The sequence below is a fragment of the Schistocerca piceifrons genome, chromosome 4 (genome assembly GCF_021461385.2).
Source record: "Schistocerca piceifrons isolate TAMUIC-IGC-003096 chromosome 4, iqSchPice1.1, whole genome shotgun sequence".
Classification (NCBI taxonomy): Eukaryota; Metazoa; Arthropoda; class Insecta; order Orthoptera; family Acrididae; genus Schistocerca; species Schistocerca piceifrons.
Window position 1 is genome coordinate 577,029,520 of NC_060141.1, and position 17,399 is coordinate 577,046,918.

General features: G+C 38.3%; 1 protein-coding gene across 2 annotated transcripts in view; it reads right to left on the reverse strand.

Annotated features, from left to right (window-relative positions):
- Positions 1 to 17,399, reverse strand: part of LOC124794660 (CDAN1-interacting nuclease 1) — a 125,282-nt gene that overhangs the window by 19,315 nt on the left and 88,568 nt on the right. For both annotated transcript variants that reach the window (XM_047258189.1, XM_047258190.1), the window contains exons 6-7: positions 11,999 to 12,238; positions 11,701 to 11,902 (exon numbers count right to left, since the gene is read on the reverse strand). In XM_047258189.1, coding sequence (XP_047114145.1) covers positions 11,773 to 11,902; positions 11,999 to 12,238 — 370 coding nt within the window. In that variant the 3' untranslated portion in view covers positions 11,701 to 11,772. The remainder of the gene's footprint in view (positions 1 to 11,700; positions 11,903 to 11,998; positions 12,239 to 17,399) is intronic.

The window sequence follows — 17,399 nt, forward strand, 5'->3', positions numbered from 1 at the left end:
CACTAAGAAGATTCAGAAGGATTTAGGTCGCAGTAAGTACTGGGAGATGAAGAAGCTTGCACAGGATGGAGTAGCATGGAGACCTGCATCAAACCAGTCTCAGGACTGAAGACCACAACAACAACAACTGTGGTAGGCGTGGGCTTCGTTTGTATCTTGGCTACAATAATGCGTTCAATATGTTGTTTGTAGTAGCTTGTCCATTTTTTATTCATTATTATGCCTACTACTGCATTAACACTATTCGATTTTGAATTTATAATCCTGTATTGAGCTAAGCAGAAGTCTTGTTCCTCCTGCCACCGAACTTCACTAATTCCCACTATATCAAACTTTAACCTATCCATTTCCCTTTTTAAATTGTCTAATCTACCTACCCGATGAAGGAATCTGACATTCCACGCTCCAATCCATAGAATGCCAGTTTTGTTTCTCCTGATAACAACGTCCTCCTGAGTAGTCCCCACCTGGAGATCTGAATGGAGGACTATTCTACCTCCAGAATATTTTACCCAAGAGGACGCCATCATCATTTAACCACACAGTAAAGCTGTATGCTTTCAGCCACTCACAGTACCAGCACTGAAACATCATTTTGGTTCATGTTACAAGGCCAGATCAGTCAATCATCCCGATTGTTGCTTCTGCAACTACTGAAAAGGCTGCTGCCCCTCTTCAGGAACCACACATTTCTCTGGCCTCTCAACAGATACCCCTCCATTGGGGTTGCACCTACGGTACGGCTATCTGCATTGCTGAGGCACGCAAGCCTCCACACCAACGGCAAGGTCCATGGTTCATGGGAGGGGGGGGGGGGGTAAACAGTTAACAGAAAGTATTAGAAGTCATTGCTAGTATTGTTTGTTACTATATGATAACTGCAAGTAATTAATAATGAAACTTCAATAAGTTATCCATGTTGTTCAGTCATATTTAGGGGCAAAGACAGTCTTGATAACTGAATGATGACAATGAAAAGAAAGTAACTAAAATTAAAGTAATTCTAGTAACCTCTTATTAAAGAAAAGAATAAATTAAGTTCACAAATTTGATATATGTGTCTATTGTAATAATGCTATTGTGTACTGTTATGGTTTGCATTTTGCCACTGTTAATCTGTTGAAATCAAACAGTTGCTTATTTCGTCCAGTCAATGTTCATAGTAATTACAATCTACTGAAAGTGAATAGCTTGTCATGTACAGGAATCTAATGTTCAAAGGTAAACATTAATCTGAGATTATGTAAATTATCGTCTTGCCAAAGAGCTACTGCCAGTAAATCATTTATCTTTTAATAACACATTTAAATATCTTTTCCAAATTAACATGTCTGAGTTTTAATGATATCAGACAATTTCTTTCTTTATTCATTATTATTTTGTAAGTGCACTGTCAGAAATGTGTGTCAACCCTCTGCTGCCACACCTACAGCCAAATGGTTGTGTGTTCATTATTGTCCACATTATTGATCAGATAGTGGACAGACACTGCCCAATTGGGCTGATCCTCATATTAATTAGTTTCTCTTTGAGTTATGTGGTACATCTTTTGGTTCCATATCTTATGTGAGTGGTGGCACTGTTTTAAGTATTACACAAAATCCAAATAAGCAGGAAGGAAGATTAGGTTTAATGCCCCATCAAAATCAAGGTCATTAGGGACAGAGCACAATCTTGTACTGTGTCAGGGGTGGGAAGGAAATCAGCCACGCACTTTCATAGAATTTTGGAGAAATCATGGAAATCCTAAATCTGAATGGTGAGATGCGGTTTTGAACCATCGTCCTCTCGAATGCAAGTCAAGTGTGCTAACCACTGCACCACCTCACTCGGTCCAAGTAACTAGAAAGGTCAGGAATAGAACAGGTTGTTCTCTGAAATGACTTGTTGTACACTTCTCTCCACTAACAAGTCGACTATTCTCGGCAGAAGATGGCCTCAACCAAATTAAATTGATAAGGCATATGGGATCCTGGTTATATTATCACATTACCTGATAAGTAAGTGGGGAGGTGAGAGCAGCAAAGCGAAACCTGAAATCCTTAACTCCAATTTAAAATGTTCCTCTAGGAAGGAAAACCCATGAAGATTAACCTCGCACAAATGAAAATTTTAGTGTAAATGGTGTTCAAACCAGCTCATATCATTAAAATTGAACAAAACTCCAGGGCCGAATGGAATCCCCCTATCACATTCTATACTGAATTTGTAGCTGACTTAACCCCTCTTCTAACTATAATCTATTGTAGAGCCCTCAAACAAAAAACCACGCCCAGCAATTGGAAGAAAATACTGGTCACACCAGTTTACCATCCAATGTCCTTGACACTGATTTGTTGTAAACCTTAGAATATATTTTGATCTCAAATACAATCAGGTATCTCGAGCAGAGTGACCTCCTCCATGCCAACCAGCAAGGATTTCAAAAACATCGATCAGACAAAACCTAACTCGCACTTTTCTTACAACATACTGAAAGCTTCAGTCAGGTATATGCAGTATTTCTTGATTTATGAAATGTATTTGAATCAGTACCACATCTACACTTATTGTCAAAAATACAATCATATGGGCTATCAAGCAAAATTTGTGACTGGAGTGAGGATTTTTTGTAGGGAAGACACAGCTTGTTATCTAGGATGGATAGTCATCATCAGATGTAGAAATAACTTTGTGTGTGCCTCAGGGAAGTGTATTGGCACTCTTGCTGTTTATATTGTATACTAATGACCTTGTGGACAATATTAATAGTAACCTCAGACTTTTTGCGGATGACAAAATTATCTATAGTGCTAGAAGCTGCACAAATATTCAGTCCAATCTTAATAAGATTTCAAAGTGGTGCAGACATTGGCAACATGCCTTAACTAATCATAAATGTAAAATTGTGCCCTTCACAAAACAAAAAACAAAAAATACTATCCCATGACTATAATATCAATGAGTCACAGTTGGATTCAAACAAATCAGATACCTGGGTACAATGAAACAATGGAGAATCCAGGATGGAATAATGACAATATTATCAAAAGTGTAGACACTTGACGGGTCTTCTTTACGGTAAGTAGCAACCTATCTTTCCCAACATTGTTGATATTCCTGCCTGGAGTTTTCATTGTTTGATTTGATATTATTAAAAGGATAGACTGCTACTCACCATGTAGTTGAGATGTTGAGTAGACAGGCACAACAAAAAGACTGCTACACTAGTAAGATTTCGGCCCAAAGGCCTTCTTCTGAAGTAGAAAACACACACACACACACACATATTCACACAATCAAAACTCTCTCACACACACACACACACACACACACACGCGACTACTGTCTCTCGCCACCGAAACCAGGCTGCGAGCAGCTGTGCGTGATGAATGAAGCAGTCTGGGTGAAAGGGGTACAAAGGAGGCTGGGGCAGAGAGATGATGGATAGAAGGTAGTTGTGGGGGACATTACAGTGCTGCTTGTGGGAGCAAACAGACACACAGTGGGGAGACGTAGGACAGCCAGGTGCAGTCAGGAGATTGGACAGACTGCGTGTGTGTGTGTGTGTGTGTGTGTGTGTGTGTGGGGGGGGGGGGGGGGGGGGTAGTGGAAAAAGAAAGAAGTGAGTGGACTGTGGGTGCATTGGTGGAACAGAATGCTGTGTAGTTCTGGACAGGGAACAGGGAAGGGGATATGTGGATGAAGGACTGTGACTAATGAAAGTTGAGGTCAAGGGGGTCACAGGAATGTAGGGTATATTGCTGGGAGAGATCCCACCTGCACTATTCAGAAAAGCTGGTGCTGGTAGGAAGGATACAGATAGCGCAAACTGTGAAAAAATCATTGAGATGTAGGACACTGTGTTGGGCAGCAACTGGGTGGTCCAGCTGGTTCTTGGCCATAATTTGTCAGTGGCGTTTTATGCAGAGAGACAGCTTGTTGGTTGTCATGCCCACATAGAATGCAGAACACTGGTTGCAGCTTAGCTTGTATGTGATATAACTGTAAGAGATGGCGATGGTAGGATATATGGACAGGTCTATTTACCATGGGGCAAGGGGTTGGGAGTAGGGGTGGAGTAGGAATGGAGGGATGGACGAGGATGTTCTGTAGTTTCAATGAGTAGCACTGTGGGAGGGGTGGAAAGGATATTTGGTAGATTATTCTTTATTTCAGGACACAACAAGAGGTTTTGGGCTTAGGACTGTGCCATGCAGGTGTCCATTACTGTAACATGGATTTGTTTGTCAGTGATGCCTTTACAGGTGAAGTGATTTTGGGTGAGGATATTGTTGGTCATGGTGACTATAAAGGAGACTGTACATTGATTGTCTCCTGAGTACTGGTTAGATAGTGTTCAACAATGGCAACGGCGTGGTCATTAGGAATGTTAGTGTAAAGGGAGGCAGTATTAATAGTGACGAGCAGTGTACCATGTGGTAAAGGAAAAGGAACTAGGAGAGTCGGTGAAGGAAATTATTGTTGATTTTTATGTAGGAGGGTAGTTTCTGGGTAATAAGCTGTAGGTGTTAGTCAATGAGAGCACAGATTCTCTCAGTGGGGGCACAGTAATCGGCCTCAATGGGGCGTCCAGGGTGGTCAGGTTTATGGACTTTAGGAAGCATGCAGAACCAAACAAAAATAATACTTCCACTTCACCAGCTGCTACTCATTCCAGAACAAGAAGTCCCTTTCATACAGCCTAGCTATGCATGGCCATCAAACCTGTAGTGACAAGCAATTCCTCTCCAAATATATCAAGAGTTCCACTGAAGTCTTCACTGATCAAAAATACCCTTCCAGCATTGTACAGAAACAGATCTCCTGTGCCTTATCTGTCCAGCCCCCCCACCACCTCCCAAAGGCTCACCATCTGGCAACAAAGGAGCATTTCTTTCATGACACAGTACCACTTAGGAGTAGGGCAACTGAATTACATTCTCTGCCAGAGCCCTCTTATATCCCTACTCCACTCGTACTCCTAACCCCTTGCCTCGTGTCTCATACACCTGTAAATAGACATAGATACAAGACCTGTCCCACACATCCTTCCACCAGCACCTACTGCAATCAAGTCACAAACATCATCTAAACCATCATGTGATTAACAAGCTAAGCTGGAACCACTGTGCTGTGTTCTATGTGGGCATGACGACCAACAAGCTGTCTGTCCACATGAAAGGCCATGACAAACTGTGCGCAAGAAACATCTGGACCACCCAGTTGCTTAGCAGGCTGCCCAATATAATGTTCTTCACTTGAATGAGTGCTTCACAACCTGGTCCATCTGGATCCTTCTTATCAATACCAGCTTTTTTGAATTGTGCAAGTGGGAACTCTCCCTGCAATACATCCTATGTTCCCATAACCTCCCTGGTTTCAACCTTCATATGTCACAGTCCTTCACCCACCTATCCCCTACCCTGTTCCCAGTCCACCACTATAAAGCCTTCTATTCACCAATGCATCCTCAGTCTTTTCAATACTCCCCCCCCCCCCCCACCCCACTGCCCTCCATCTAAGCTCCCTTCTCCACCTCGCTGCCCTACCCTGCCCTACCCTCTTCCTACCACATCCCTGTATGCTCCCAGAAGTAGCAATTTACTATCCCCCAGACTGCTTTTCCCATCATGTGCAGGTGATCGCAGTGTGACCTCTTCAGCCAGAGGTCAATGTGTGTGTGGGGCAGGGTAGTGGTTGCATGATTTTTTTGTGTATGTGTGTATGTTTTTTTACATGCGCACACTGGTGTGTACGTGCACGCATGTGCATGTGTTGTCTATCTCAGAAGGCCTTTTGGCCAAAAACTTGCTTGTTTAGAAGTCTTTCTGCTGTGCCTGTCTATGACTTGATATTTCCCTTATGTGGTGAGGAGCAGTCTATCCTTTTCATAATATTGTCATAAACATAGGGATGTGAAATGGAATGATCATATAAGCTCAGTCAATGGGTAAAGCAGATGGTAGACTTTGGTTTATTGGTAGTATTCTGGGAAAATGTAATCAGTCTACAAGGGAGGTAGCTTACAAATCACTCATGTGACCTATTCTGCAATACTGCTCAAGTGTATGGGACCTGTACCAAACAGGACTAACAGGGGGTACTAAGCGTATACAGAGAAGGACAGCACAAATGGTAACGGGATTCTTTGACCCATGGGAGATTGTTACAGAGATGCTGAGGAAACTAAACTGGTGGCAAGCTCCTGAAAATGGATGTGCCCTATCCCAAGCAAGCCTAGTTACTAAGTTTCAAGAACTGACTTTAAATGATGCTTCTACAAATATATTACAACCTCCAATTTATTGCACACACAGAGATCGTGAGGACAAGATTAGACTCTACAGTACACACAGAATCATTTAAACAATCATTCTTTCCATGCTCAATATATGAATGGAACAGGAAGAAATCATACTAACAGATAAAATTTCAACTACCCACTGTCATACACTACACAGAGTACAGATGTAGATGTAGGATATTAGGTAGTGATTTGTTGGCTGGCCATAAAGTTATCCTAGACTTTCAACATAGCAGTATAAGATTACCATGTGGTACAGAAGAAGACACTGTGAAATTGAATGTCAATAAAATGGTCACATTTAATTCTAATAAAGCATTTGTTACTGAAGCTCAGCTAACTGGAGGTTTTGATAACATGGACTGGAATTATATTGAAGAAGCAAATATAGATACCACGAAGCTAATGTAAGTAAACCTCCAGGATTAACATCGTAGGAAAAGAAAGACCTGTTAGCTTTGCTAAGCAAGCATAGAAGTATTTTTTTGCTGAGACCATGAATTATTAAAGATTTTATCTGCAAGTTACAGATATTACCTCATATAACATTTTTTACAAAACCATACTCAGTATTAGTGGCAACAAAAAATTTGGTACATCATGGGGTTATTAGAATGTTAACATGGAACATTATTGAACCATCTGAAAGTGTTACAACAGCTCTTCGGTTGTGGTTAAGAAATCAGACAGATCAGTACAACTGGTACTTGACATGAGAACAGTGAACAGAATAATTGAACCTCAATGAGACAGCTCCATCATTGAGAAATTGCTAACAAGATTTGTGGGAATGAAATAAATACGTACTATGGACTTATTGGAAGGTTTCTGACAAATACCGCTACACATGGAGTCAAAAAAATATACTGCATTTCTTTCACTTCGAAGTTTTACCTTACGGATTTAATATTTCAGTCCTCAATTTTTATCAGAGCACTGAATAAGGCTACAGGAAGTGGCTTGAGGGACAAGATCATAATCTATGCAGATGATACAGTAGTAGTATCTAAAGCTTGGGCGGAAGACATTCCGATCCTTGACCAGCTATTTTATAGATTACTTTCTCATGGAATAACAGTGAGGCTCTCAAATTCGCAGTTTGGGAAAGTGAAGTACAATTTCTTGGGCACATTATGAATTAAACTAGACCCACACAAATTTGATGAAGTTAGCCACTGCCCAGAACCATTAAACAAAATTTATATGAGACACTGTATTAAGTGCAGCACATCTGATGGCATTATTCATACATGACTTTTTAGTTTTTAAATCAGAGTTCAATTTAATAAAGGAGAGTTTAGCATCACATCTAGTCCATCCAGATTTCAATTTACCATTCAACTTAGCAATAGACACATCATGTTATGGCCTAGAATGCCACATTTATCTAGAAAATTATACAGATCTGGGTAATCCCCACTGCCCACACCTTTTACAGGCAGAATTTTGGCTAACCACAAAAGAAATTATCGTTTCCCAATGAGGAAGTATTAGCTGTACCGTGATCTTTCCATAAGTTTTATTACATTTTAACCAGTGACCATAGAGCACTAACTCTCTCGAAAAGGACACTTTTACACAGCAGACTCACAAGGTTGGCCTTATTCCTGCAGTAATTTGATTTAATGCTGCAATACGTCAAAGACATAGACAGTCTGGTGCCAGACACCTTATCCAGACTACAATTTGGACAGCAGTCCGATCTAAATATACAAAGTAAGGATACTTTTCCAATATATTTTTTAAAGTTGAAAATAACATCAGATCCTTATCTTGGTTCAGGCTTAGCACAAATTTAGGATTGAATGTTAAAAAGTCAAATAAAAATACTGAGAGCAACCCAAATGAAATTAATATAAACTGGAAAGTATACCAAGGGCTATTATTTCACAAGAATAACAAAACAAGTAGATGGCTATTATGCATTCCAAGTAAACATGTCATGTTATTAACTTGGATTTTGCATCTGGGTCACATGCGTTTTGCACCAAAGAAATGCATCCCTACATATGAGGAAGTACTATTATTTTAGAAATTTGTCACAGAACATTAAGAAAATATTATGATTATTTTATTCATGGCTGTAATTTTGAGCAACTGCAGTATTAGTTTTCCACAATAAAATTGAGTCATCAGTTGCAAATAAGCTTAAAAAGATTTATTTGCAACTGATGACTGAATTTTATCCTGGAAAAATATTAAGATCCAGTGAAGGTTGACAAAAGGTAGACATTCAGACAAAGAAGATTAACACCTTACTGTATCCCATTATTCCTGCAGCTTTGTGGGATTTGATAGCACTGGCCTTTTTTAGTCCTCTTTCTAGAGGGAAGGGAGGTTTGGCATACACCTCTGTTAGTTTGAATGTTGATCTAAGGTTGTGACACTGTATCCTTTGAAATGAGCAACTACACATTAAGGATGCAGGTAAGCCAAAGAATTTATTGCAGGACAATAGCACTCAGTTTACTGCTAAGCAGTTCCAGTAGTTTGCGGCATGTCAAAGTGTATACCACATACTGATTTGAAACTACCACCTGAAAGTCAACCCAGCCAAAAGAATTATGCAAGAACTGGGTAGGTTATGTAGACCTTATTGTACAAATACAGAAATGGGTAGATTTGGCTATAAACTTTGAGCACATGATGAATGAATTCTGTAATGCAAATTTCACTGATAGAAGTAACAGGGAAGTAAACTGAACGGGAATTCATATTTAAACATACCGACTGGCCAACAGAGGGTGAGGATGCTGTGTCCACGCTGGGAATAAGTATTAGAGAAGCATTAATTAAGGAAGGAGAGATACGGTGGTGGTGCTTAGTGTTTAACGGCCCGTCAACAACGAGGTCATTAGAGATGGAGCGCAAGCTCGGGTTAGGGAAGGATTGGGAAGGAAATTGGCCGTGCCCTTTCAAAGGAACCATCCCGGCATTTGCCTGAAATGATTTAGGGAAATCACGGAAAACCTAAATCAGGATGGAACCACTGCGCCACCTTGCTCGGTAAGGAGAGATAAGAAGAAAGAGATGGTAAAAGGATGTTCCAGTACCAAAAAAAAAGGTTACTGACATCATTTTAATTAAGAATTACAAGAGAAGCGTGAAATGCGGTAAATTGATAAGTTCTATCATTTATATGAAGGACATAATGTAACTACTAGAATGTCTCATCCAAAAATGGTAGTATTAGTAGAACCAGCAACAGGAAGGGAGAAACACAAATATAGTATACAACACTTAATGGTTTTTCATGAGAAGTCAACCTTAATCATAAATTAACATTAACAAAACTGAAAGTAATGGAATATCCAAAAGGACGTCAGAACTAGATATTAGTTGGCCTTATTTATATTGTAACCATATACATATATTTGTAAAGAGAGGACTTTCGAAATTGGGTTGATTGAAATAGGATATCAGAGGCTTTCACACACAATGGATAAGGTGTTAGTGTGTTGGATTTTGAATCTAAAGACCTGGTGAGCCTGAGCTGAGGGCTAACACCCGGTAGAGTGAGTTAAAAGGTATGGCAACAGTGTATTAGTGAAGCTGTGGTAAAGCAGTATGACAGCATGCTACTAGCATTATTTGACTTTGTTGGGAAACTAAGTTAGAATGTTCTGGGTATTAGTCCAAGAAATATGACAATAGTTGAATTTGGAAAAGAATTATGGAAATACCAACCCAATGTGGTCCATACAGTGAGTTAAGCAATGGGTGTGATTGTAATTAAAGTGAGGATGACAAAATTTTCCCCTCATGAGGAAGTTTCCTCTTTCATTTTACCAATGGAAGATAAAAGAGGCATTCTTGGGAAGAATTCTGGGTCTTGTGGTATGGAGGGACCCTAAGATTGATGGTATAGCATCAAACATCCACTATGAGAGCCATGTTTGTTATTGGATGTTATGTATCAATGGTTATTAAAACTGATACAACTATACATTATATTTGCAAATACAGTGAGCTTCAGTAGACAGCATAACTAACAGTTTTAGAGTATGGATTAGTAACAGCCGGGAAGCTTCCATAGTCAGAGTGTGTTTGCAGGGTAGTTGTTATTTGCAGTGTGGGGAAATATCTTGATTAGAACCTAAGTTTTGCCCTACAAAAGCACAAGGGACCATATAATTATAAGGGTATCATAACTCATACTAAGTAGATATAATCTAAGACAACAGGGAGGTTAACAGCATCAGTCATCGAAAAGCAATGATGGAAAGAACCTGGTAGCTGGACTGATGACATGTGAGATACCAAACCTCATTAAATGATAACAGATTGGATGTAGGATATGAATTATTTGTGTGTGTGTCTGTTTTGCTGATCACGCAAAATGAGAACGTAGTTTATGAGTGATTTGTATATACGTGTGTGTAGCACTTTCAAAATGTGTATTGGATTATTAAGATGCAGTGTACAGTAAGAAACAACAGATGGTTTGTTGTAGCAAGTAATTTAATAAAATAGAAATATTATAAACATTGACACTATCACTCAATTATAAAAGCAGCAGATGTAATGGTACAGAATTATTTTATAATTTTGGAATGGATAGGCAGAATATTTTAAATAACTGAGTAACTGTATTGACATGTAGGATTTCTTAGAAAGAATTAGTTATGTATTCTGCATTTGGTTTGTGTTTTCTTTTATGTTCGCGGTTCTCAATGGACATCGTGCGGTGACGCAAGATTGACACGCGACATGCTTATGTCATCACAAGTATGTGTCTCGGAATCTGCAGTGGAGTGCGCCGTGCCACAGAGTTCCTCCTGTGTGAAGTTCCATGGTATCGGGCTTCCCAAGAATGATGAGCTTCGCTGACTTGATAGACTAGAAGAAGTGGGAGTTCTAATCAAACTTCAAATAGCAAGCATGTAATTGGACAATTGTAAAAGACTTTGCTAAATCTGACTACCCAATTCACAAATTTATTACTTGTGAGAAATGTATTCCTCTATTCCTATTCCAATAGTAATTGATTAGTATGAGGGAATATTGATTTCAGAGCGAAGTTCCAATTGATGAATTTCAATGCCACAGTTATGAAAGTCAATGGAAAACTTTGCATGTTTGACATGAGGTTTCAGGGAAAGGAACTGACATGAAGATCTCAGGATGGACAAATGGCTGAAAGCAAAGCTTAGAGAGGCAGTGAAAAAAATTGCAACAGGGTGAAGGAAGTGAAAAAAGGGAAAATATGGGGGAGAGGTTCGCATTACCAATGGCCGAGCCCAAAACTAAAAACTGTTCCAGATGATGCTGTGGTGTGACCATTCTAACAGGGTGTTTTGTTACAAGCAGGGTCTCTCTCTCTCTCTCTCTCTCTCTCTCTCTCTCTCTCTCTATCTATCTATCTATCTATCTATGGCGAACAAAGTTTATGAAAGTACATTTGTTTCACATACCTTTAGTCTACTTGGTCGTAAGAAAATGTTGATGCATGATATGTTGAAATAATTCAAATCTAGTGCAAGCAACTATATGCTCTTTGGATCCATTAATGTAATATTGTTTGGAAATGTGTCACGTATGATGAATCTCTTTTCACTGATGTACTCCAGTGTATCAACAAAGCCAAGCCAATAAATGACAAGTCCAGGGCCAAATCTGAAATATGAACAAACTGCCTTAATATCATTCAGCACACATTTAATACATTTTTAAAAAACCAATTCACTGTCTGCAGGAATGAATGTTTCTCACCTGTTCCAGTAACTAAGATACTGTTCCTTTATATATGTTTTGTGGTTTGCTTCATCACCAAAGAGTGCTTTACTTTCTATCCAGTTTACTACAAAGCCATCTACCGCCACAGGCAACTCCAGCTTAACATCTGGTGTCTTGTCATAACCACATGTTCGCAGCTGCTCTTCATCCTTGAATGATATGTTAGCGTTTCTTACCATTCTTTGCAAACGTAGCTCATATTCCTGCCCAATGGAGCTACAGGAAGATAAATATGCCATATAATATCCTCAAACATAATACTCCAAGTTTTTAAAAGAATAGGTTAATCCTGCAAATACAGTTGAACAAATTACATTTATAAATTTAATTCAATAGCTCTTATAAATTCACCCACGGAACAAAGCTGAAAACAATAGGTCAGGAAAATATGGCTAACTGATCACTTAAAATTGGGATCTGCTCTTGCTAACACATAACATTCTGAAATACTTCTTGGAGAACAAAGTTTGCTCATTTTCCAGGGATAAGGTTCTTCTTATGGAACTAAGATAAAGACCATGCTTTTTCTCTTGTGAAATGTGTTTAAGCTAGAAGTATCACTGAATGCAAGGGTCACACTTAATTCTTTCAAAATCCTTTTGGTGCAGATTCTCTCAGTTTTTTGGAAAATTCCTTATTGAAGATAACCCAAGAAAATGATACACCGAAAGATATGTTTAAGAGTCATACTACTATTTAGAGTTATGCCAGTTTTTCATGTGTCTGAACTAAAAATTTGGTTGTCTGGTGTGATCTGCATCTTTGATGGAACTCATATAAATGAGGAAATATTTTCGAATTCAAAGAGTTTTAAGTTTACACTGGGATCAAGACTTACAGATGGACATAAATTGGCTTTTATTAACATTTTGTGATGACACAGATTGCAGTTAGAATAAATTTTGTGAACAGAAATGGATTTTTAAATAAATTACTCAAAAATTAGTAAGAATTCATGTTTCTTCAGCTTTCAGTACATAAAATGCAAACTTAAAAGACTAGTCTGTGCAAATGGTGTTTTATATATATGCTTTTTTCTAAGACACTTCCATTTTTAGTCAATGTATCTTTCATGAGGTTTCTCCATTTAGTAGACACCATCCCTCATGTCAAATTCTGAAAAGTTTGACCAAGTACATATCTACTGCTTCCATAATCCCTACATCATTTTAATCAGTCACAAGTTTCTTTACAAGTAACACTTCAAATATGGACAGGATCTGTCCTGATTCTATTCCTTTGCAATTCAACTGACACTGAAAATTCCAGAGTACTCACCAGCTATTGGTTTCTCCCTTGTAAGGTAAATAAAAAGGAGAGTCCCATTTGCATCCCATAAAATGCATGTCATAACTTTTATGGCAAATGAAACTGACTTTGGCTTTTTTGTTCCAAGATCACTGGATTCCACATATTGCTTAGATCTGTTTGATTTTTTCATTAAGTGCTGCTATCATGACTTACACAAAGAGTTAAATCAACATAAATAATCAATGCAATTCATTTTAATTTCCCACAACTTGCTAAAAATGCTGACAAGTTTTGATTATTTTATTTTACTTTATTTTATATTATTTTTTTGTTAGCACTCAACATATCTCAAGCCCCTCTTGCATAAAGCTATGTCATAGCTATTTCATGTAAAAGTAATACATTTTTTGTTCTGAGGTGCCTACAGCACCAGTTACTTTATGTATCATTTTCTTTCAACTGTTTAATTCCATATTCTGGACTTCTTTGAATTTACATTTGTGGTTTCAGTTTTGACTGCCCTTCAAAGCAGATACCTTCTACAGAAGAATAGCTAGATTTGAATTAAGATATCAATCTATTAAGCTTTGAAACAAAATATTATACTCCTTGTAAGTCTACACCAAATTTGGATGAATATTAGATGACCACGAAGCATCCAAAAAAATTATCTGTATAATGTCACAATATTCCAGTTACTCTACATGAACGAAGCACACGTGCAACTACTGTCTAAACTATCCCTCAGGCCAAAAGTTAATATTCCATTTACATTATTGTGCAACATGTAAGTATCTAACAAAAACAATAGTTTACCAATATCAATTCCATCTCCACACCCGACTGAGGAATTTTCACATTACTCCCCTAGGCTTGCTGTTGTGAAACAATCGATTAGCATGCTGGTTGATGATAAACTGAGAAGCAGCAGTGCAAATATATGCTGTGAACATCATAACACTTGTCAGAAAAATAGACTTACCCCCTATAAGTTATAAGAGCAATGACAAACAGTCAGTAGCCTTAATATAGTGAACACCACATGGGTGCAAGGACTGGTAACAGTAAGGTATAAGGAAAAAAATCTCTCTTTCTAATTGCTAAATTATGTATCAGAGTGGCTCACATAGGCAGACAAGAATAGTTGCAGTAATAATGTCTCAGTTTGCACCTAAAGAAGAAATCAGTTACAGTAAAACTGACCTATAGTCATCATGGGGAAGGTCATGACAATTACCAACTGGAACTACAGTGCCAGGCCTCTCAAAAATGTTTACAGATTGGATCTGCTTTCCTTTTCATAATCAACTACTAAATAACACCAAAAGCTAACTTAAAGAAGATCTGTAGGTAGCATATTCAGCTATCAATGTCATATTTTTTGACACTTTATCACAATAAACTGGACTAAAAATGACACATTTTGGAGCAAGGTCTTTAATGTCGTGTATTTTAGAAACTTCTTGCTTAATTTTTTTCATGTTTTCAATACCAAACTTGAGATGTCCATGTGTATTCAGTCTGTAGCATTTATGAGTTCACAAAACAAAACAGTGATGTTCTGTGACATCATACGTCCTGTGCTGTGAGTGGCTATAGAAGCAAACTGAGCAAACCCCCTGTTGATTTAAGTATTTTTGAAGCTATCATATGCTGTATTTTTGGTTTTCAAATTATATTTGAAAACATGGTGCTTAAGCTGCATTAAGGATCTCTCCTTAACACATCATTTTTAGTATGTTCTGTTGGGTGAAAGCATCAGGAAATGTGAGGTTCGTGGCTAAACATGCTACCGTACACTGCTCCATTGAAATTGTGTGTATACCTTTGCCTGGACTTGCACTGTAAGCAGGTGATTTCTCGGCAGATGTTCAGATTGGTCTGAGTGCACCACTTCATCCTAATCCCAAATTCCAAATTTTTGCCAAATAAATTGCACACATAATTCATAACATACTGGTTTTAGACTTGCAGTATGCTACAGTTATTAGCAAGAAATAGAAACGCACAAGAACTCAGGTGCGATACTCTCACAAAAAAAAAACTTGCTAATAATGCACTATATCCCGCAAAAGGCATCAGCAAGCAAGAAAAATGTTAGCAACTTGTAATGGATCTGGGAGATATGTTATTTTCTACCGGATTTGTCGATACCAAATCTAATGAGGGAGGTTGTAAATGTTTTATTATATTTTTGTCAGAATATTTTTTGTGAATTGTAATTTGCCTTATTTTATGCTAATTTGCTTATATGTTCGAGAGTGACAGCATATTGGTTAATATTAGTAGATGTGACGAATAATATCAAAGAGACTGGTTACAAGTAGAAGCTTGTGTGTTGTGTGAAACGTCTTTGACGCTGGAGTCGTCTTTGACCGTAGTCAGTCAGCAGGGAACACTCGGTGTGTGACGGTGGAACAATGTACGGGTCCCCATTATAATAATTTGCAAGTGACCAGCAAAAATGAGTTATTCTACTACCTTTTCATATAAACATCAAGAAGGAAGCACATTCGGAAAAATGGTATTTGAAACACCAAAAATGAGGCAAACGCATTGAACCAGGACATTTCTGCAGCTGACGAAACAGCATTATGGAATCATACTTTCGCTAGACGACTGAAGCCAACACACAAAAGTCAAATATCATCTTATAAACATCCACGGAAAAGTGAGTACTGTCATGAAATATGCTAAATTCAAGTATATAAAAATAGTGAGCATATTTCAAACTAAAGGTAACAGGGCATGTTTTGCAACCTTATTTCCTCTGATCATTTGTGGAACTCTCACTGGATGGCGCCACTTATGTTATCATTTTCTAGTGCACTCTAGTGAGGAGATATTTACAAACTTAGCACACTTTTTTTACAGTGCCAGGACCAAGGAAACTATTTCAACACCACCAAAACATTAAAACTAAATATGGATTAATGAAGCCTCAAAGCATAATAGTGACAGGGATTCAATAGTGGAGGTTCAGCAAGCCTGTTGACTCCTCCTCCTTGTAAGCAGCAGAATGTGAAAAGCATGTGGAGACTGGTATGGTACCTTCAAGCTGAACAAACACAGCATTCAGAAGGCACAAAGAGCTATACTCTGTAGAAGCCATGCTCCCATACATGGAGCTTACTGGCAATTTGATCCACAGCCTCAAACACTAGCTACTAGCTGTTTGGAAAACATCGCTCAACATCAACAGTTTCAGAAATGTGACTGTCATTATTTAAATCCATACAGGAAATATTCAAAATGCGTCCTGATAATTTAAATTATTTACTTCATTTCTGAGACACATATTTCAATAAAGATTTTGGGGTGCCTCTGCCTCAAAGCCTTTAACTACAAGCCACACCTTTCATACGTGTCCTCACAGAGGCATGTACCCCTCCAGGAATCTGAAACAATTATTTTTTATTCGCTGCAGACTTCTAATGAATTTCTTGAGGTAAGTGTCTGCAATTCTGTAATGTATCTGCAAATTGTTGAGTCAGCAGGCGAGTTCTCACTCTCTCTTTCAAACTGTGTTACAAGGAGTATCACTTTTCAGTTTACACATACGCTATAATAAACTGCAGGTTTTCTCTATTGTGGCATTATGTTGCTGAGTGTGACCAGAAATGCTGTAGTCTTTGCAATGACTACATTATTTTGGTGTGTTTGTTATCCTGTTCATACAAAATTATGAAATTTCTTTTGGCTTGGCAGTAGTTTTGGCACTGTGAAGACCAATATGAACCATTTCAAAACAGAGTCAAAACATGCTCCCTAAAGTTCTCTCCATTCTTTCCCTGTGCAAACTTTTATTGAATTCCATAAATGGATGGGTCCAACAGCTTGGCGCATCAAATTGATGCCAGTTCCATGAATACTCATCTTTCTACCAGCACAACACAAATATGACAAGTTCAACTGACCATAAACTACACTCAGTGTAGTTTCAGCTCTCTCAGACTGCAGACGTGAGTGCAAGTTGCACTTCAGTGAGTGTTTGTGTGCATGTGTGTGTGTGTGTGTGTGTGTGTGTGTGTGTCTACTGCTGACAAAGGCCTTAATGGCCAAAAGCTATGATCGTGTGAATCTTTTTATTGTGCCTATCGTGATTCAGCATCTCCGCTATATGGTG